The sequence below is a fragment of the Melospiza melodia genome, chromosome 1 (genome assembly GCF_035770615.1).
Source record: "Melospiza melodia melodia isolate bMelMel2 chromosome 1, bMelMel2.pri, whole genome shotgun sequence".
Lineage (NCBI taxonomy): Eukaryota > Metazoa > Chordata > Aves > Passeriformes > Passerellidae > Melospiza > Melospiza melodia.
In genome coordinates, this window is record NC_086194.1 from 114,088,205 (window position 1) to 114,110,648 (window position 22,444).

At 41.3% G+C, this 22,444-nt stretch overlaps 2 protein-coding genes across 3 annotated transcripts; one reads left to right on the top strand and one right to left on the bottom strand.

Moving 5' to 3' along the window:
- Window positions 1–6,284: 6,284 nt before the first annotated feature.
- Window positions 6,285–12,424, bottom strand: ACOT13 (acyl-CoA thioesterase 13). Its single transcript, XM_063164996.1, has 3 exons — window positions 12,278–12,424; window positions 9,104–9,288; window positions 6,285–6,965 (listed from the first exon to the last, which is right to left on the bottom strand). The coding sequence occupies exons 1-3, from the start codon at window positions 12,356–12,358 to the stop codon at window positions 6,809–6,811; spliced, it is 423 nt and encodes a 140-aa protein (XP_063021066.1). The 5' UTR covers window positions 12,359–12,424; the 3' UTR covers window positions 6,285–6,808.
- Window positions 12,425–12,433: 9 nt separating this feature from the next.
- Window positions 12,434–18,656, top strand: TDP2 (tyrosyl-DNA phosphodiesterase 2). 2 transcript variants are annotated; one of them, XM_063164982.1, is made up of 7 exons: window positions 12,434–12,637; window positions 12,712–12,800; window positions 14,793–14,960; window positions 15,979–16,070; window positions 16,546–16,664; window positions 17,044–17,214; window positions 18,011–18,656. In XM_063164982.1, exons 1-7 carry the CDS (start codon window positions 12,449–12,451, stop codon window positions 18,290–18,292), a joined length of 1,110 nt encoding a protein of 369 aa, XP_063021052.1. In that variant the 5' UTR covers window positions 12,434–12,448; the 3' UTR covers window positions 18,293–18,656. The 2 variants fall into 2 exon arrangements, with proteins under 2 accessions (XP_063021052.1, XP_063021042.1); XM_063164972.1 differs by lacking the exons at window positions 12,434–12,637; window positions 12,712–12,800 and adding an exon at window positions 12,914–14,345.
- The last annotated feature ends 3,788 nt before the right edge of the window (window positions 18,657–22,444 follow it).

The following is a 22,444-nucleotide window of genomic DNA, read 5'->3' on the forward strand; positions in this document are numbered from 1 at the left end:
TTTCTGAATTTTAGAATTTGTTTAGTAAGTGCCATCCTTTGTTCTTAATTTGTCATTTTGGACATCATCTCACCACAGTGAGAGTAGGGTCGTAGTTACCTTGGTTAGCAAACAAATGACAGTTCTTGCATTAGGTATTTGGGTTTTCTTCAGTCTGGTCTCTCTTAGAAAAAGCCTCAAGATGTTGGTTTGAGTGGCTGTGTACACTGCTTTCCAAGTGTCAGCAATCGTACAGATTTTAACTTTATTCTCTGTATTACAGGAAACAACTGGTTCTGTTTCATTCCTTTTTTAGTTCTGTACAGGGTCTGTAAGACAGGCTGCTCATTTGTTCCTCATGACAAACCATACTGTGCTTCCTTGGGAGAGCACAGGATTAGAGGAAGCAAAAAATTGGAAAACTAATTTTGTTAAATGTGGTCTATACTACCCAGCTAGCAAACCTTATTCTTTTGCTGTACATCTGCATTGTCTAAGTAGTGGGGAAAAAAGATAAGGGATCAACAGGTTTCAGAGCTGAGAATGTGGGGGTATATGTGAGTTTGTTCTTGTATCATTTGGCATCTTTGAAGAGTTTCTCTCCCCTTAAACAGGACAGCTTTTGAAGGAAGAGTTTAAATTCTTGTTCCACTCTTTGTCAATGGAACTTGCAGTTCAATCTCAAAATATTCTTCCATTAAGTTACTATAGCAAAATGGCCTTCAGAAGTGAATGGAAGTAGTTCATAACATCGAGCTTTTGGTTTCAGGCCCTCTTTATATAACCTTAATGGCTTTTTTTTTGTTAGCCTTTTTTCAAAATGTAGGTCTTAGATATCACGGTTTGTGATGGTGTGCACCTCAGTTTTGGAGCTGTTTGTAAATACAGAAAGGCTCTCTAACAAGAATTTTAGTTACTGCCTATTGTCAACTGCTTGTGTGGCTCCCTTGGTCATACTAATACCAAGAATTGAAATACACTCAATATTGCACCTGAGTATTGGAGTTCAGCTGGGCTGTTGCTTAAGAATTTGTCATGAGACCTTGGTAAGTGCCAGGGGGGCAGGGATAAAATAAGTAAACAGAAGACCATTAAATATTAAATGCATCTCAGTGAATTGTCTGGTGAAGGGAAGCTTGTGTCAGGTGCTTCCTGGGTGATGAGAAGCTTCTTAAATGTTACAGTCTGTACATGACTATGAAGCTTCTCATCACTTGTCAAGCTTCAGCTGTGCAAGAGTTAGCAAAATAAGGTAAGATGGAGAACTCGTACAGAACTGCTGTGCAAGTACTGCCAAAATGCAACAGGCTTGTAGTTAGCTGGCAGTTGATGCCCTTTGTCATGTGTGTCTCAAAGTTCAAATTCCCTCTCAAAAGCTATATTATAGCTTTAGTGTTATTTTATAAACATGAAAGTTTATGTTAAGTGTTAATATCAGGTAGTAGAAACACTGGGGTTAGTCAGCGCTTCTCTTAAAAAAAGGAAAAAATTGGTTACTAATCTCTGAGCATTGAAAGTTTTAGATGAAAGGTACTGATCTCTCATTGCAATTTCATTTTTTTCATTGCAAAATGTTAAGTCTGTTAGAAGAACAGCAGGCGGAAAGATGAAAATTGGAACTTGTAAAATGACCTAGACTTTAAAAAAACTGACATTTCTGAAAGACCTGTTTAATTGTACTTTGAAAATACAAACCTGAGGATCAGCCTGCACTACAGTAAGTGGCTGTGATCCTTGGGAATGACCACATCTTTCCCTTGACACATAAGGTGCAATGGATTAGTTTTGAAATTACTTTAAAGCATCACACAAATGCTATCAACGCTTGGTCATTGCACATACTTGCAGCCTGTGAGCTCTGCAGGCTTCCTTCCCTTCCCACCCTGTTCTGCTGCCAGGAGAACTCTGCTTTTTCTTGCACTTGTGTGCTGAGTCATTTAGGTTACGTGCAGTTACTGAACACCAGCTTATGTTGAATCAGGATCTGGGGGGTTGAACAGTGAGAAGAGTCGCTGAAGGGTTTCTTGCCTCTTAATAGTGAGATTAGTCTAATGGACTGTTGGAGGCTTCATTTAATATTGCATTAACGTTACTGCCATTGAGCATGATAGCTGAAGTCAAGAATGGGTAGAGTGCATTTACATTCACTAAGCAGACAGGCATGCCATGTGAGTTTACCTAATTGTTACTTACTTTTATTAGCCTGGAAAATCATCTCAGATTTTTCATTTTGCATTTATTGCAGCAGTAAATTCACAAGCTGTGTAAGCCTGCAGACTCTGGAACAGCTTTCTGGAGTGAAACAATGAGACAAAACATTATTAAACCCTTCAGGTCTGCAGCAGTAGGTGCTGCTTTCTGCTTTGTGCGTGCAGCTGGGAGGGAGCTCACCAGGCTCACTGGGCAGTGCAGATGCTGCAGAGGAAGGGCTGTGTCAGCTCTACAGGTTAACTGAAGCTAAGTGTCAGCTCTACAGGTTAACTGAAGCTAAGTGTAATTTCTCTTCTGCTTGGGTGACTGAAATGCTTTTTAGGGCTGAAGATATCTGTGGCCTACTTCTGCTTGGAAAGGATTTACATATGGAAAGGTCCCTTAATTTAAGCACAATTACTGTATGCTAGAGCACCTACTGAAAAAACTGCTGTTCTGGACTCTGGAAATCCATTCAAGCAACTACTGCTTTTAAGCAAAAGAAATCGAAGATCCAGAATTTCACTAGAGTTACAAGCCCCAGGTACTGTCTTAGTAAACAAAAATAGGTGTATTTTTTTGTTTAGTTCATTTATTTTTGGTGTTTTTCCTGAAGGATAGCAAATGTGTCTTGCTTGATGAAAGGTGGCAGGTAATTTATTCTCTTTAAAGCGAGAACTGTATAACTGTATGTGCTGCTGTGTCCCACAGCCATGGCAGCTTGGGATCCTGGTCTGGTGGTAGCAGTGGTTCAGTGAATGCATTGCAGAATCATGAAGGTGATAACTCTCATCATGTTGGCCCTGAACTCAAGTAGCAAAATAGGCATGTAAGTGGGTGTTTTTTTATTCCTGGTGGCAATGAGGTAAGAAGAGGTTTGGGGAGTTCTGCCTAAAATTTTTTTTTTTTGGAGATGGAAATTCTAAAATTGTGAATGATATAATGCAGTGGGAAATTGTTCCATATGCCCTGGCAGTGGCTCAGAGCCAGTCAATGAAGCTGAAAAGATTTGAACTGCTGTTCAGAACAGTTACTTAACAGCCTAATTCACCTGACATCCCTGCCCTCCCTGCCCCATCCCTATTAGGTGGTGGTTTGTGAATTTGAGAATTGTAAACCAGCAGCTCAACGTGAGAATCCTGTGATGGGTGGCTTGACCTAAAAGACTTAAAAGGAATTCTGATAGTTCAACATTTGTTTCAGCAGTGACACCCTTCCTTATCTTCTCCCTAGTTTATCACTGACATCTTCTCAAGAGCTGGAATCCTTAATGACTAACCCCCTTATCACTGCATCTTCATCTGTGATCTGTATCTGCCCTGATCAGCATCTGGACCCCCATCAGCATCTGGTTTCAAATGCCAGTGGGAACAAGTTTGTTCTGATCCCTTATTTTCTCAAGGCATCTGTAAAGCACAGCTGTACATGGTGCAAGCCCGTGGGTGTCAGTCTGAAAACGTTTGTGCAATAGCTGGGGTGTGAAACCAGCATGAAACACTTGGCTGGACAGGGTACTGCATGAAGTGGGAAGCTGAATTTACTTTCCTGAGAGAGACAACTGTTCCTCAACATTTCATACCACTGAAATGTGGCATGAAATGGCCACTTATGTGGCCTGTGTAAGAACAGACATCTAGACATAAGAATAATTAGTGTTTGGTATATTTAAAAGAAAAACCCCAAAATCCAACAAACTGCAATATGGGACGGCTGGTCTCATTTTTAGCTGTTAAGAAGGAACTTGTAGTTGTCTGTCAGTTACTGGATATGTAATCTGGTATACTACTAAGACTCACGTGATGAGCTCATGAAATCATTATTTGCTTGCTTGTAAGGGAATTATGCCTAAATCTGCAGTGATGGAACCAGGTCAGCTCCACAGGAGGTCTGTTTGTTCTAATGCCAGGTGGAGCCATTTACCACTTGTCCTTATTACAGTAATTTGTTTCCATTACTTTGAGATTCAGCTAAGGTAAGATACAGAGTTTTCCACATGTAGGTTAGAGTGAAATCAGTAAAGAACACTTCCAAGTATTAAGTCTGATGCTTGACAGTTTACTCTCAAAGCTAGGCAAGCTCAATGGTGTCAATTCCTTCTAAGATCATCTCTGCACCTGAGTTCAGTTTTGAAATAAATTATGAGGTCAACATACTGCTGCTGGTGAAGGATAACAGACAAGGTTGTCTTAAAATAATCCATTTAATTAACTGCTTCTGAAATAACTGGCCTGCATGTTAATGATGTCCCTCTCATTAATTAGGCAGTTCTAAAATACTGTGCTGAATAGTCTATTGTAAGGGAGAAGAGAATTCACTTGTTATTTCAGGAAGGTTTATTTCTGTTTCCCTCTCAGGCTGAAACAGTCCTTGCCAGGCTTGAATGGGAACAGGAGGATACTGCTGTTTCCGTGTTGAGGTTTGCCACTCTCAATTGGCCTGGACGCTTTTCAGCTGTAATTATGGAGATATGATGAATGCTAAGTGATAGAATGGGACCACTTAACTCTGATAGGTTCCTGAGGCAGCCAGTGCTGATTGAGGAAGTCGTGTTAAGTTGCAGTGGGACAGTTAAACAAGGACAGAGTGGCCCCAGAACATGCAGCTGAGAGTGTTCTCAGTATTTTGTCACATATTGAATTTGGCACCTCCTTCATTCTCACCCTCTGCCTTTTATTTCAGTCAAAATCACTCTTGTGTTCCAGTGAGGGGAATGGGTTTATAGCAATTGGAGGGGAGTGGTTTTAACTATCTTCTTGAATTCTACTTACATGAGTAATCCACGTAAGAAAACTGGTAAACTTAAGAATGAGAAAAAAAATAACTGGAGATGCCAGAACATGTTAATAGGAAGAAACTAGAGCAGCAATCACAAAAATCAGGAAGTGCATCCAGTTGATTTGATGGATCCTCTCTGCTCATTTGAATAACTGCAGAGGAACTGGAGATGCTTAAGACTCCTAACAGTGCTCCAGGCTGAGGGAGCTATGATGTGAGAATTTCAGTACAGTGCAGCATCTAGCTCTGATGAGCAAAGATTTAAACCAAAAAAAGTTCCTGCTGTAGTAATCACCTTTGCAGAACTGTTTCAGCAAAGCATTGTGTTCCTTTAAATGAGATTCAGGGATGAATTCTGAGTATGAGTGAGTGCAAGTCCTGTGGGAAAATCAATCATGAATGTACTGCTACAGAGAGGATGCTATTATTAAAAGTTCTACTGCCACAGGCATGTAAGCCCTGTATGCTTCTGAGGCAGCCTCAGAGAAAAAGCTTTTCTGACAATGTATATACCATGAAAAAGTGTTCTAAATTGCAGCAAAAATACATGCTGGTAGCTTGAGCCCACTGTAGATATTTTTTTAGAGAACTTCCACTGAAAGGTTAGTTATCCGCTCATATTAGTTGTTTAAAAGTCTTTTGGAAAGATTAATGACACTTTAGTAAACTTGTACAAGTTTGTATTGAAATTCAGTCTGCATGAACAGGTCAGCTAACTCATTGAAAATCACTGCTTTAGGTTTAGGAATGCACAGAAGAAAACCCTAACTGCTCATCACAAAAGTCAAATGACTGAAGACAATGACTCAACTTCCACAACGAACAGGACTTACACGTGCCCTTTACTAGCGTAGATCAGCTTTTTGCTAGAGGAGACAAACATGAACTGTATATGTGGCATTGCTGTTCTTATTATAGCTTGATAATCTCACCATGGATCATTTGTCAACAGTTTGAAGAAAGCAGTTAAGCCTGTCCACAACACTGCAAGAGGAGACCAGGCTTCAGCTGATGAACAGCAGCTTAACTCTACCACATTTAAGCCAGGTCAGATAATCTACAGCCTTAGCCTGAATGAGAGCTCACCAAAATTAGTTTTTTACATCAGTAACATGCAGCTGATGGATTTTACACAAATATAACCACAGCCTCAGCTAGGGAGAGCTGAAAAGCCTACATGATACAACTATTTTCACGTTCCAGGATCAGAGGGAGACGATGGCATGTTGGTAGAATTTATGTACAAGGGTTCCACCAAACCCTCTCTCAACTACTCCATGCTGACAAGCTTTTACTTAGTGCAAAGAGGCTACAAAACTATGAAACAATCTTTAAAAAGGTAGTTTCAGAAAGCTTTATTGAATACTTCTTAATTTATTACAGTATCAGTAAATTACATTTTGCATTACATTTTGCATACTTTCAAACCAGTTCTGGACAGTGTTACAGGAACTCTGTACTACCACCTCAGGGAACAAGTACAGTTGGGAAGCATTTCTAGTGTTTGAGGGTGACAGTGACAGACCTGAAGACAGGGTTGCTTTGGCCACATGTAGAGAAAGCAGATCTCCTAAAATGCTGTCATGCTGGTTAACCATATGGCTGGCCCAAAGGCTCTTCCCTTCTGCTATCTTGACCAAAAAAAGCCAGGTGCCTCCCTGTGCTGTCACACTCTGTTGTTCATCCCAAACCCAGGCTTGTAGCAATACTGGTGGTAATTAAGAAATCTGTTTGCTTATTATAGAAGTGAGACAAATTCACTTGATAGAGACTATCACAACTTTGTTCAGATGATATTGCGTACGTGAGAAAATAATTCTAAATGGGATTCTGGAGTCCAACATTCTTATTTAAAATACTTATATTAATTTCCCAAGAACTTTGTATGTCTACCTTGTGCAATTAACTTTCCTGTAGCCTTATTTGTTAAATCCACAGTGGCAAATGCAAGAGTTTTTCCTTGCTTCAAAATCTGAGCTGTAATCAGTATGTCTTCTCCAATCTTAGCAGCAGAAGTGTATCTTCAAGGAAGAAAAAAAGGAACAGGTAAGCAATTGTACAGAGGATAAATCCAAGAATATTCCTGCATTTTATATTATCATGAAGGAATTAGTAGAAGCAGGTAATAAAGCAACATCTCTGTCTGCCTGTCTACTTGCAAATCCCAACTTAATGGATTTGAGCTCCTCTAACTACTGGCAGTTGTAAGTAAGTGTAAGAGTTCTCTGAGAAAATGGAGGCTAGAAAGAAACCCATTGGCTTGGTTCTGAGGAAAAGTCTGTTTTGGAACAGAAACAATGAGGTATCCAAGACTTAAGTTAAAAGTTCAGATCCAAGTCCTGTTCCAACCACTGCTGGCTTCCTACAGCCTTTCTAAACTAGTTTGGCTGCTTCAGCTGCAAAATGTCAATGTCACAAAGGCTCCAGAAGGTCATTTCTGTATGGAACTGTAAGCATAGGTTAACTGTTCCCATACCCTGGTTAGAAGAAAGTCATGGAAATCTGGGCACCCTCAAATGTTGTTTCCATTCATTAAAAACTCTTTGTTTTATTTACATGAGCAGGAGGGTGTGCTTTTAAAACACACTCTTCAGTGAATAGGAAGAAATTTCTGCACAAAGAATTCCCCTGGAACAAATTAGGAGGAATGTGATCCAGCCATGATCTGAGGTAAGGGAACAATGTTCAAATGTTAGAGCTGCAGAGGAAATTGAAGAATTGCTGGATGTTAATCTTGTTGATATAAATTTCATCAACGAGTCCATTTTTATACACGACGCCATGTCACAAGAATGCCAGCCACGCCTAGCGCTGACGTAGCACCAGCTCCACTGCTTGACAAGGGCAGCATTTCAGCCCTGTCTCATTTCCAGAAGCTACTGCTGATCCTCTTGTGGTTACCAAAAAAAATTTCTCTGTTTCTCTCTGTTCTTTCCATTACTGAAATAGCTTCCTCATGACAACTTTTTAAAAAGCTCCTTCCCAAAAAGGAAAAAAGTTCTTGTAACAATATTTGATATCCAATCTCACTTGTTCAATGAATGCAGTAGTCCAAGTTAAAAAAAGATATTAATATTGCTTCATGTACCATTGCCTAAAGGTAATTTTGGATCACCTCCAGAGATAGCACTTTCTTCAGATTTCAGCCCTTATGTAATTGGGTGAACATAACTGATACTGTCAATAATTCAGATGTTGGCCTCTTATTATACTACTGCAGGAAAAAACCCATAACGATAGGAGAATTTTAGGTTTTAATTTCCAGTGAGATCCTAGTCATCACAGTGGTAGCACGAAGCTTAAACAGATGCTTAATCCCCCATCTGCCTAGTGGAAAAATCAGAAGGTGCTGGGAGAGAAAGGAGGGAACCTGATAAAGATACAGATCACTCTCCACGCACTTTTAAAGCTTTTTTTTTTTTAAGGCAGTTTTGATGAGGGGTTACTTTTCTAAGATTTTTAATGCTCTGTGTTAGTTATTCTAAGTAGGATTACTTTAGTTCCAATTTGTCATAAAGTCTTCATTAAAAGTAATGAAGCAAAGCTGACAAGCTACAATAGCATGATCAAAGAAAGTTTCAGAACAATTGTTTTTTTAAGACACCGTGCTTTGAATTTTCATTACAGGAAGAACTATTCTCAGTATAAAACTACCTTAAAATAACCTAAAGCAAAGGATTTTTCTTCCACCGAGAAATTCTGATTTAATCTGTAATTCACCCTCTATACACAACAGAGGTAAACTCTGCTTCTTCTCTGGTTTATGGAGTAATATTAAAAAAGAGTTTACAGAAAGCTGCTTACCCTAGAGCTTGGGTTTTGAGGAGACATTAACATACCTGCACAAGTAAAAACTGAAACCAAACCAATTTCTTAGGAGTAAAATTGTTGACATAGCAGCAGCCCTTTACATTCTATGAAGGAATGGGCACTGTCTCATAAACACATGTAACAAATAAAAGCTTAAGAAGGTCCAGCTCAACATTTGAAACTGAATGGCAGTCTCCAAAAACACACATGCAACTTCTTTAATTTATCAAAACAGGACTTCTGAAACCAAAGAAAGCACCCATTTTTAGTGAGTGCCACAGCAAAGATGTACAATGGAGTCCATAGGGGAAGAAAAGTACGTTTTGGTAGCACAGTGGACAATACCTACGTGATGTTCATGTCCACACTGACCCCAGGCGCTGCTCTCTCTGTGTACAGCAATGCTGCTGTCGACACCACATCCACAAGGGTGGCTGTCAAACCTCCGTGTAATGTGCCCCCTCTGTTGGTATGCTCCTCCTCTACCTTCATTTCACAAACAACTTTTCCAGGAGTTGCAGAGTGAAGTTTCATCTGTATAACATAAAAAAGGAACAAAAAGCTTAGTGACAGTAGTACCAACACCTAATATTGCCCTCAATCAAATTGAAAGTACATTTTTTCTGACTCTGGACCCATGAGACAAATTAAAAGATGGAAAATAGAGTAATTCAACTGTCCCATTAGATATTCCCATAGATTTTGAGCAGAAGACTGTTGCCTTAGAAAAATCTGTACTTCTAATGCAGACAAATATTTAAGCTGACAGCTTAACAGAACTTCAATAGGTGTTACGCTGTCATGAATTCCTTAAGAGGAAACTGTCTTCAGTTTTCCTTTTGCTTTAAGCCATGAGTGAAAGACCAGATTAGAGGGAACACACAACTGCTCTAAGTATCTGTGCGTACCATAGTTGTGAAGGCATTTGTTAGCTCACAATATGGTAATGAGACCGCCAGTAATTAATGAATCATTACATAAGAGCAACCTCAATACAAATCAGTATTTTGAAATAAGCATTGGAAATACTAATCAGATTGCCTCTCTGACTGGAAATTCATATTCATGAGTAGAAGTATCCAAGACTGTATCACAATGTTACAGCATCATCATTTGTATATACAGTTTTATTCCAGACCACAGGTAGTAAATCCAGAATTATAGTACCATTCTTCCCCCTATAACTAACAAAAGAAGCTGGAATTTTGACACCAAGAAGCTACTGCAACTCAGTATTTGAAAATCTCTATTTAATTTTCTTCAGTCAGTAGCACTATATTCAAAATTTGAAAGCAGATGCAAAACTGGGGTAAGTTCCACATATATTTACATGTATAACTAAGACTTTGAAGTGCCTATAGACTATTAAAAGTGAAACGTGGACAGATTTCTTATATTTCTTCTTACTAATTTTCAGGTTTTTTTACAAGGGCTTTTTTAAACTTGAATGTTTCCATTCTGTTACCAGCTGAGTTTAAATATTTTTTTATTTTAAAAGGTATTAAGGTTGAAATGTTTCCAGTTTCATTGTTCTTTATTTATAATGCATTGTAAGAGCTGAGTTTCAGCCTTTCTGATAAACCAAAATCTATCTAAATTTTGCAGACAAATGATAATAAGATCCGTGATGATGTAGTACAGTCTTCTAATGGAAAAAACTGGTATTAAACAGAGAGGAAATTACTGAGGCAATATCCTAATACAGAAATAGCACCGGTGTCAATGAAAACCCCAAGTCCTAAATCAGGCATGCTGCACTGCACTGGAGGCCTGAGCTTCTGACAGAATTTCTAAGGAGGACTTTACTGATGCTCAACACTGGGAGCAGATTGCTTCCGCTCCCATCAGGGACTGGTGCTCCACCCCACCAGCGAGGTGAGGAAAGCATCTGGTCCCATTTGTCATGGCTCTGATCTGGCATGACATGCCTGCTCTCCTTGACAAAAATAGCTCAGTACTTGAGCGCTTCCAGGACCTACTCAGCTAGAGCTGCTGGTGTGTGCTTCTCCCAGCCCTGCTGTGCTTGTCCTCCCACGCGTCTGCCTGGGACACAGCACACTGCTGCAGCTTCCAGGCTTTAAACACACAGCCATTAGAGCCTGGCTAGATACCACATCGGACTTACACCAGAAACTAGGTCTGAGGCTTGAGGTGAAAGGTTTCAGACTAAATGTGACTTCCCTGGAGTAAGAGAAACCTTGAGTCATTACTTATGGCAAGAGAGATTTCAGGTATCTCTCAGAAAAGCAGCCATTACTTTTAATTCGGATTGTACTTTTATTGGTATTATCATCAGATTCCTAGCATCCTAATTCTAGAAGGTTGCAGGAAAAATCTGAAAGAATTCCACAGGAAGACTGGAAACCTGCCTCCCAAGGCTCACTTCCAGGCACTTACCTTTACAAGCTGAAATGCTAATATTTGTTCACCACTTATCAGTATTTAAAAGGAGCGTAAAGTTATCACAGTGAAGTGGTGACTAAGAACTAAATGGACTATAAATATATAAACTATCTTCTTAAAGCTTTATACATTTTTTAAAATCTTTATACTCACCAACATGTCTTGGAAAAACACGGCTGTAAGAATTACTTGTGAACAGTTGGTTTCTATTAAGTGTATCAGATCATGGTACTGTCAACAAAAGCAGTGCTTCCATTATAACATTTGCTCCTCTATAATGCAAAGCCATTTTTGCATGGCTGATTTTCTTAGCTATATTTACTCCATCACTCCATGTCACAGTTACACAACCAAATAAAAATTAAAGTGAAAATTTAATGAGAACACTGAAACTGCTTCTAGAACAAGAACTTTCCTACACAGCAGCGATGCTACTGCACGCTACACAAGTTGCAGTGTAAATCAACAGTAACTTCAACTTTTTTTTGAGCATAATGTAGCATGACCCTGCAGCAGTACCAGTCAATTACATTTCCTTGCACCAGAATGCTCAGTGAAGGTATAGGGTAAGGCCTTATGTAGAAATTCAGAGAGCACAGCGGTGAGTGTTGTCCTTTCAGCCTGACTTCAGGCTCAGGAGATGTCATAACGAGACAGTTTTCTAATTTAAAACAGGGAAGAGTTTATTTTACAATTTCACGGTGTCTGAAGTTAGTGGCTTCGCACGTACTGCGAAGGAAAGCATGGCACCTGCTGAATGACTCCTGAAGGTTATTCAGTACAGTCACCTTCAGAGAGCTGCTGGGAGGCAGCGGGAGCGTTCAACGAGAGTTACTGAATAACAACTGAGTAATTATTCTTATTATAACAACTGTGTTTTCTACCCCGTGTTAGCAGCACGGCCACACGCCAGGGTGCGAGGCCTGGAATGCGGGGAAACACCGTCGAGCCTGCACCGGGGGGCTCCTGCGTGCCCGCAGCCCCGCCAGGCTCGGCCCCGCGCAGCCCCCGCGGGCTGATCCTGGTCCAGCTGGTTATTCCGGGACGGGACAAAGGCCGTACAGACAAGCTGTCCCGCCGGTGCCGCGCTCCCGGAGCCCTGCCCTCCAAGTGCCCGTACCTTGCCGAGCACCCGGTCGAAGCCCTTCGACTCCACCATGTACTTCATAGCCTCCTTCAGGCTCTCCATCGTGAGCCCCATGCTGCCGCTCCGCCGACCTCCGCCCGCCCGTCCGCGCCCCGGAACGGCAACCCCGGCGGGCGGCGCCTCTCCCCGCCTTCCGCCGCAGCCATGGAGGAGCGGGCCGAGGCGGCGCCGAGCCCGCCGCCAGCGGAGCACAAGCGGGAGCAGGAGGATGAGGATGAGGCGCTCCACGTCGCCAAGCGGAGGAAGGTGCTGTGCTCCGAGTTCGCCGCCATCACCAGCAGCGACGAGGCCGTGGCGCGCCGCTTCTTGGCCAGCAGCGACTGGCACATGGAGGTACGGCCGGGGCCGGCTGGGCCGCGGGGCTGCCCGGCGGCGGCCCCTCGCTGCCAGCCGCCCCTGTGTTTCAGAGGGCGCTGAACGCCTACTTCGACCCGCCGGGGGACACGGAGGCAGCGGCCGGCGGGTCGGCCCCGGCCTGCGCGGACACCGGCACCTGGTAGGTGACAGGGACGGGGGAGGCGGCAGGAGGAGCGGGTCGGGGAGCGGAGCCTCCCCGGGGGCAGGCAGGTTCCCCCTGGCAGGAAGGCGCTGGGGCCCCCATACCCGAGAAGAGCCATCGCGGGGCCGAGGCGTAACCTGGGGAGCAGCGCTCCCCTCCCGCCGGGCACCGCGCCTCGGCTGAGGTGCAGCGGGGCAGGTGGTTCCCGTTCCTTTTCTGCTCCCGTTCTCGCCCTTTCCCCACGTTTCTCTCCCACGGAGAGACTCTCAGTCTTTTGGACTGCCTTTTCCCTCTGTGGATCCTCCGCACCGGTGGATTGTGAACCTTTTGGAGAAGGCACAGGCATATTTTCTTCTCTTTTCCTTGTGTTGTGCAGTGATACATATGCTGATTTTACCATACATGCGTTTGTATATGTGTAAATTATGCATATTTGTATTATAGTGGATGTATGCATATTTTTATCTCTATAAATAAAATAGGCTTGTACATGCATACCTTGTTAGATGTACCTGTGAAAGTTAACATATAAGATCTGTGTTTTACATACACCATCTCATAGCACACCTGGAGGAGGTATTGAGTGTATTGATCTGCATGTGGAATTGAACTTTTCCAGATTTAACCCCAGATACCAACTAAGTAGTATGCACCCACTCACTCAGACACCTTGACTTACCACCACCCTCTCAGTGGGGTGGGAAAGAGTATTAAAAAAAAACCCCATGGGTTGAGGTAAAAACAGTTTTATGGCAGAAATAAAATTAATTATAATAATATAAAATTAATTGTAATGAAATTTGAGATTACAGACAGAGAGAAATGGAAGCCAAGAAAGATAAGTGATGGGCAGTACAGTTGCTCACCACTCACTGATTGGTGCTCAGCCCATCTCTAAGCAGCACTTGGCTCCTCCTGGCCAATTCCCTCTGAGTTCATTCACTGAACGTGATGATCTATGGTATGGAGTATCCCTTTTGCCAGTTCAGGTCAGCTTGCCTGGTCATGTTTCTTCCCAGCTTCTTATGCACCTGGCAGAGCATGGGAAACTGAAAAGCCCTTCTTTTGAGGTAGGCATTAGTTAACAACAACAAAAACATCAGTGTGTTGTCAACATTATTCTGACCAGGTTTGCTTGGCAAAGTTTTGGTAGTGAGGGGCTACAGGCATGGCTCTTGTGAGAAGCTGCCAGAAGCTTCCTCTGTGTCTGACAGAGCCCAGGTCAGCTGGCTTCAAGGCAAACCCGCTGTGGAACAATGCTGTGCCTATCAGTGATGGTGGTAGTGCCTCTGGGATAATGTACTTAAAGTTAAAAAGTTGCTGCACCACAGCATCTGCAGCAGAAGAGAGAGCTGAAAACAGCCCTGCAGACACCAAGAGTCAGCGAAGAAGGAGGGACAGGAGGTGCTCCAGGGGCAGGAACAGAGATTCCCCAAGCAGTGCAGAGCATGGTGAGGCAGCTGTGCTCCTGCACGCCCATTGGAGAACCACAGAGGAACAGAGATCCACCTGCAGCCCAGGGAGGAGTCCCCACTGCAGCAGGTGGGTGCCTGAAGAAGGCTGTTCCCATGGGAAGCCCACGCTGGAGCAGGCTCCTGGCAGGACCTGTGGGCACATGGACAGAGGAGCCCATGTTGGAACAGGTTTGCTGGCAGGACTTGTGACCCCATGGGGAGCCACTTGGAAGCAGCCTGTTGCTGAAGTACATGGGGAAAGAGTGGGATTGTGGGGAAAGAGTTTAACTACTCAAGTGCTTTGGATTTTGTTGGTTTCCATCTGTTTAGCTCACATCAGAATGGTAAATGTTATCTTCCATCCATAGGTGGAGAAAAAACCACTTACTTCACCTGTGTACCAGGTGCCTGCATGTTTTAGTTACTGTGCTTTTAAATGATGTTGAGAGCCACACATGCTTTAGCAGACAAGTGAGGCAGTCACAGATAGGTCAGTATTAGCATGTTAACAAACAAATACTCTCTCTCTCTTTAGCATTGACCTCACTGCAGATGTAACTACAAGTACTGCTGGTGTCAATGGTGAAGACTCGCAGCAGAAAGAAGATGACAGCAACTTCTCACTGATCACCTGGAACATTGATGGGCTGGATCTGGGAAATGTGAAAGACCGAGCCAGAGGAATCTGTACATACCTGGCATTGTAAGTACAGCCTCCTCCTTGTGTTGTCAGGTGCCTGGATTCAGCAGAAAAATAAAAAGGTGTGGAAGGGGCTAGCAGAGGGCCTGTTAGCTAAAAGAGCGAAAAGTAAGAAGAAGAAGTTGATAAGGAGCTTTCTCCAAAGCTGTAACCAAAGAGATCAAAAAAAAAAAAAAAAACCCACATTCTACAACTAAAAAAAACATTTTTAAAAAATTAAGTAAAATCAAAATAACTTTTCACCAATAACATATTAAATTATTATAGCAAATTATTAAATTAAAAAAAATAAACAACTAAAAATTATATAAAAAATCAACCATTTTCACTAATAAAGTGTTACCAACTGTTGCCAACTGAGACTGCTTGTAGTCTCTGCTTTATGTCGTGACCGCCTCAACTGTGACAAAAAGGCTTCTTGATTTAAGAATTTAAAAATCTTCATGTCCCAATTATCTTAATGTTAGATGCAACAGATCAATCACCCTATAAACCCTAAATAGCTGAGAGTTGTTATACTTACTGTAAAAGGTGTGAACCTGTGCAGCATCCCAGAGGTTAAATGTTTTCAGATGGCTACTTTTAAAAGTCTAATAATGAGCAATATTGTTCAAGTTGCTACCATACATCACAAACATAATTCATAATAGCAGCCAGTACGTGAGAATCTTCTGGAAAACATGTCCCAAAGCTACTTTTCAGCTGCTTAAGATTAATTCCTCATGTTGTGTAGTATATGAAACCTGCAAATTCATGGTAGAAGGAGGTAATGCATTTTATTACCATGTTGGTTTCATGTTCATAACAACAATTGTTTCCTCCCTTTTAGTAAGGGTGGTGTCTACGTGCTGCTAAACACAGTGCAGATGGCTTTTTCTTTTTTAAAGAGTAGATTCTTACAAAACCTAGGAAAATGAGGGCAAGGTGCCCCTGAAATCCCTGATTTTGTTCCATTTGGCCTCAGAGTGTTGCAGTACTACTCAGTTATTAATTGAAATTTTTCTTGCCTTGCTGATTTCAGATACAGTCCGGATGTTGTATTTTTACAGGAGGTCATCCCACCACATCTCCCTCTTCTCCAGATGAAAGCAGGCAATTACACTATTATTCCAGGTAAGAAAATACCCTCAGGTGCTAAAGACAAAAACCAGAAAACAAAGGTTGGGTTTATTCTGTTTCTCTTGCCAAAACATCCAGCCATTTTAAAGAATATAAATAGTAAAGTGAAGAAGGAAGCATTTGATGTTTCTGTGTTTTGGTATCAGCGTGTAGCTTGATGCAAATTATGCATGTGAAAAGTTTGCTTTTCTGGCCTTTTCCTTTGTATTTCTTTCTGCATTTTGAAAAATTGGTACCAAGGGTAATCAAAAAGTATTATAGATAAGTAATTTTTTTAGGTATTTGCATTTAAAAAATCTGGAAAATTCAGACCATTATCATGCAACTTTTCACTAATGACTTAAAAATCAACATATTCTCTCAGGTTGTGGTAAAAAGGTCTCTTTCAGAACCTTAACTGCTTTATGGCAGTTCTGCTGTGGTACAGCAGAACATGTCCTCAAACATTTCTTTGCTTGGTCCTCTGTAGGTAACATAGATGAGTATTTCACTGCTATAATGTTAAAGAAATCAAGAGTGAAGCTACTGAAACATGACATAATACCTTTTCCAACGACTGCCATGAAGAGGAACCTTTTAGTTGTGCACGTGAGTGAGTCAGGATGTACTAAGCAGCTGTACTTCTGCCTTCCAAACAGAAAATCCCAGAAAAAACTGAACTGGCTTTTTCTGTATGACAGTCTCAAAGAGCAGAAAAACTTCTTCAAGCATACGAACCCGGTGGCATTTGATACTGACAAACTTAAATCTTGTATGCAAGTTACTTACCATACTTTGCTTTCAAGTCTCATAACCTCTGAAAACAAAACTAAAAGCCTGTTGTCCTTGTGTAAGCCCCTTTTCTTCAATGTAAAACTAATATTAACCAGAGCTCTAACATTCAGTTACTTGCTTTGTGATTAGATTTTGTCTTTGAGCTTCTTATCGTGATGTGGATAGCAACACTGCCTCTTTGTTTCACACACAGGTGAGCATATCTGGTATTGAACTTTGCCTTATGACTTCTCATCTGGAGAGCACTAAAGATCACTCCAAGGAACGGATAAAGCAGCTGCAAATAGTGTTAAATGAAATGCAGAAGGAGTCTGAGTCTACCACTGTTATATTTGGAGGGGATACAAACCTCAGAGACAGCGAGGTAAATAGAAATAAGCAACTTTGTTATTTAGAGAAGGTATTTTGACAAAACCTCCTCAGGCTTTTCTGATGTCTTTATGAGAAATCACCTGCTTAGGCAGAACAGAGATAGTCAACACTTATTCTTAACATGTAGAATTGTAACTAAGTAGAAGTAAGCATTGTTTTGGCTGAGGTGATATATATGGAGACCCCTTCCAAATAACTTAGTGCTTTAAGAACAATACTTGTATCTGAGCAGATGCAGGCAGATTTGATGGAAGTTTTGACTAGAAAAACATTTTCTCATTTTGAGAACCTGGTCTTTACTTGTTCAACTCTCCAGTTCTCAGAATCAGTGAAGGAAGAGGGTGCTCTGGAGAAATAGATCTTCATTTCCAGCAGTGAAGACATTCAAAATTAGAAGTAGTTTTTGGCTGCTGATACTAAAAGGGAAATTTGTGCATTATTACTAGAAGGTCAGAGTTTCACCTCTCCCTGTCATGAAATTCCATTGGGGTGAACTGGGATGATGTTGGTTTAGGAAACATGGTGTTGGCCCCTATACCTCAACATTTCAGAGCTGATCATTTATTTTGGAACATATTTTGGGTTTAGAAAGCGCTACAGGAAATGGTTGTGCGTTAAAGTATCTGGAGAAATACCATAGTTTAGAAACATCTCCAAGATCTTTGATTTTTAACAACTTACGTTTTGCAGAAAAAAATCCAATGCTGCAACAACTCAGTTCTATTTTTCTAAGGTAGAATTTGTGAATTCACTGTCTTGTGGAATTTTCTCCCTCCTTCTCCCTTCAGGTTACCAAACTTGGTAATCTGCCTGACAACATTAAGGATGCTTGGGAGTTTTTGGGCAAGCCCCAGCACTGCCGCTACACTTGGGACACGCAGTCCAACACCAACCTGAACGCAGCCTACAAGTGCAAGATGAGGTTTGACCGCATTTACTTCCGGCCTGCAGTGGAAGGGGGGCATTTCATCCCACGAAGCATGGACTTGATTGGTTTGGAAAAACTAGAATGTGGCAGGTTTCCTAGTGATCACTGGGGCATTCTGTGTAACTTTGATGTTATATTATAAAAAGGAAAAAAAATACTCACATCTTCAGTTTTTAGGTGATTTATTCTTGTTTTTACAAAATTTTACCCTCTCAGTTTAAGGTAGGGCATATTTAAGTTTTCAACCCGTTCTTTGTTCTTGGTTTCTGCAGGAATGGCTTTGTTTCAAGCCAGGTTTCCCTTTTCCTATTGTATGCCTCTTTTCTTGAATCATGTTTTATAATATTTATTTTTGAAAATATCTGCAAAACCAAACAAATTCTAGTTTTAGAATGGCGGGAAAAACCTGTAAATACAATTCATAAGCATACACAGTGATTTAAAAGACACTTTTATTTTGGCATGTATTATGATCTCATAATAAAGGCTGCTTTTTTGTATTTTAAGACTATTTTTATTGTGCCTTCATTGTTTATTTTGTAACCATTCCCATCATCCTTTATGACCTTGTCTTTTGTAGGATGTTTTATGTCAGCTTCTGAAGTTTGTGTTGAATGTACATGCCCCTTCAGGCAAGACAGTAAAGGAGCTGAGGAAGGAATGACTAGCTTCTCATTAAAGGATTTCTTAAGTAGAAACTGAACTACTGTTGAACAGATTTAAGAAAAATATGCCTTCTATTTGACAAGAAAATTATATAGGCAGATGCATGGAAGTTGTTCACTTGGGATTATATACATCTTACTTGGTGTTTATTAGCTTGGATATGAGGTTCAGATTAAGACTTGCTGTGTTTTAGGGAGCTCTTATAAACTGCTGGGCAAAGCCTGAACAGGTCAAGGCCCCGCTGACTTTCTTTGCAGAAGATCAACTAGGCCTCCTACTCTAAGAACTGTGTAGTCAATCTTGTAGAAACTGTTGTTTTATAGATGTGCAATGCTGATTTAATAGGGAAAGCCTCCTAACTTTCTGATGTGAACTTCAGTGCACAGGCATGGAGAAGAAGGAGAGGTACCCCATGAAGTGAATGGAGTTTGACAGCCTAAATTCTTGTTGTTGTTGTTGTTTTTCTTTGGTCTCGAGCCCAAAACTTACAAACAACTTGTACTTTGCTGCACTACTGTGGTGTCTAGGTTCCACCTGGTAGCCAGTCTGCCACCCAGCCACTCTCTCAATCCCCTTTCCCAAAGAGGTGGGAGGAAGAAATCAAAATTAAAAAAAAAAACCAGGAAAGCTCACGGTTTGAGATAAGGACACTTCCCAATTATCCTCATGGGCAAAACAGACTTGGTTTAGGGACTCTGGATCAGGCTGCCCAGAGATGGGGTGGAGTTTCCCTCACTGGGGATATTCAAAACTCACTCCTTACTAATGTGCTCCAGTGGACTGACTGTGCTTGAGCCAGGAGCTAAATGACTGCTGGTGTTCACTTCCAGCCTTACCCATTATCACACATTGTTACAAAATTTACAGCCAGTAAAAGTGTTTGACCACTCTTTCAGTAAAGATATCCATCCTGATGTCCAGTCTAAACCTCTCCTGAATAAGTTAACCAGCTCTTCCTCTTGTCACAGGAACAGGGAGGCCTAAGGTAGGTGTGATTTTCCTTTCATTCAGCAGGAGCCCCAGGTGACTTTACTAAACAAGCAAATAAGCCTCAGGATGTTAATTCATATGCACAGAAATCAGCTGCAGAGATCTCCTGTTCTGCTCTCACTTCTTTAAACAGAAAATTCCGTTTATTAAAGGTGAAAGAGAACAGCCTGTTTTGGCAAGGATGTACATTCCTTGATTGCTTTCAACATATCCCATTATTTTATAATAACAGCTGCAAAAACAAGGAGGGAGAAAGCACTGATATAATTTTGAACTCATGTTGAGCCTATAATCTCTTCTTTCTATTCCAAAATAAATAGTTCTATAAGAAAGGGAAAAATAGGCAAAACTGTCAGGATTTTCCAACTGCCAGGCTTTTCCTTCTGGGCTTAAAATGGGGCTGGCACAGATCACACATTATGACTCGCTCCATGACAGTCTTGTTCCTTACTAAGCCTCTGAAGAAATGTCATGGGGTTTGTTGTCAGGGCTTGCACCTCCTCCCCCTCCCTGGTAGTTCCAGCTAAAGGATTTGCGGGGAAGGTCAAGGCAGTCTGACTTCTAAAAATGTTTGAGAAGGGAAAAGCACAATTAACTCATGTTTCATCATCAAGAAATACCAGATTATGTGGCCTTCTGTATTATGGCTGCTTTTGGTTATGTGGCTGCACTTTCTGAACTATTTTGGAAGACATAAAAGAGGCTGACTCCTGTTGTTCTGAAATAGGTTTTTGAATCAGGGATAAAAAAAGCAGAGTAGTGTGTGATGTATCTCGATGCCTAAACCCCATATCCCTTTCTAGCATTGGCTGATTCCTCCTCTGATCAGCAGTCTTTCCTAACCTTTGGAATAGATAGTGAGAGGGGGACATAAGAGCAAGCAAAGACATAACATTTGTATGGGCCAATTCTTTTAATTATGATTATAAACAGTAGGTAAGAGGAAGACTCAATTCAGTGCAATTAGTGGTTAGTCATTCTTTTAAAATGAGGAAATTATGCATCCATCCTTTGAAAGCATTCTTGAACTACAGAAGTGGTAATACTTTATAAAAGACATAAACACTACATGTTTCACTGACTACTGGATGTGAAGCAATACATCTTTAATTAAATGTACTTTAAACCACTTAATAAGCATCTAAATTGCTGACAATCAAGGGCAGTCAGAGTCTTTAAATTAATTTGCCTCTTAATTTAATCAGTGATGTAAAAGGTAAAATATCTGCTGAATACAGCAACTAAAACTTGAAGGGGTAGAAACAGCAAAGTTAAACCAAACGAAACATTTCTTGGCCTGCAATTTGTAATTTGATTTATTTTCTTGATTCAGTAGCATGATATTATGGCATCTATACAGCCCAAAGGAGTTATGCAAATGTGAAAAAGTTAATAATCAACAGTAACCTGTACTTGGGGAAACCACGCACAATTGGAGGCATAGTTTTATTAATTCTTTGATCCAGTTATCAAGAGAAGCAATTTCTTCTGAGAACCCAGCCAGTCTTAAACAGTCCTACATGAAAAAAGCTTGAACTTACTTAAAAGAGAAGTGATATACCTAGAATTAAATAAGGAAATGTTAAACATACAGGGAGTCAAGTTTGTTGTGTAACATCAGCTCAGGGGAAAGAGACTCCCAGTGACTGAGAAGTCTTCAGTGTAACACTGACATTTGAGAAAGTAGGAGGCTTAAACAAGAAGCTGAAACGCTGCTTCATTACAACAATTGAAAGTTACACTGTTTCTGCAGTGATAACACTTGCATGAAAGACAAAAAGGAAGGACTGCACCATGCCATTATAAAATTTTGCACTAGAGTTTTTCCTGATGCTGTTACTGGTGGGACAGAGGAGTTAATAATTTGTTGAGGCAGAAGCTCGACCTGGACCTGGAAGTAGATACTGCATGCAAGTATAGATGGCGAGGCTGGACAAACATGTCCAAGAAAGGGAACTCCCTTTCTTGTGGCTTTCAAAAATTCTCCCAATTATTGAAAAACCAGAAAAAATTTTTTTTTGGTTGGATGCCCTGGAGGTGAATGCAGTTGTCCTTTTCAGTGTTAGCAGACACTTCCTTGGGCTGAAACAGGTCAGAATTTTTCCATTTAGGATGGAAGGTGGGGCAAAAGGGTCTTTCTGCAAAGGCACAAAACTATCTCACCAAGGTTTGGTAACCAAACTTGTGCATGTTCCACACCTCCAAGCAGATGGCTGGCTTGTGAACAAGGCAGATAAGCAGGGAGAGCTGGGTTCAGGGTGCCCAGGGGGCTGCATCAGCCCCCTGCAATGGGAGAAACCTCCCAGTAATGCTGTGCCTCGAGTCAGGGCTTCCCTGCCACCAGCACCAAGTGGTGGCAGAAGGACCATTTGATGTTGATGGAATGGGTGCTTGCCAGGTCTCCTATCTACCCCTGGATGTCTGGCAGTGAGTTACCTCTCCTGGCTCATGGCAGCTTCACAGGGCTTGTGTCTGCCCAACTGAGTGCTCCTGCTGTGGAAAGGAGTTGGAGGTGAATCAACATTGATCTGTGTTTCAAAGCTTCCATGGCCTTTAGATAGCTTACATCACACTCAGCCTATTAGTTCACCAGCGTTAAACCTATTATCTCATCAGCGTTATGAAAGGCAAGAAGTGG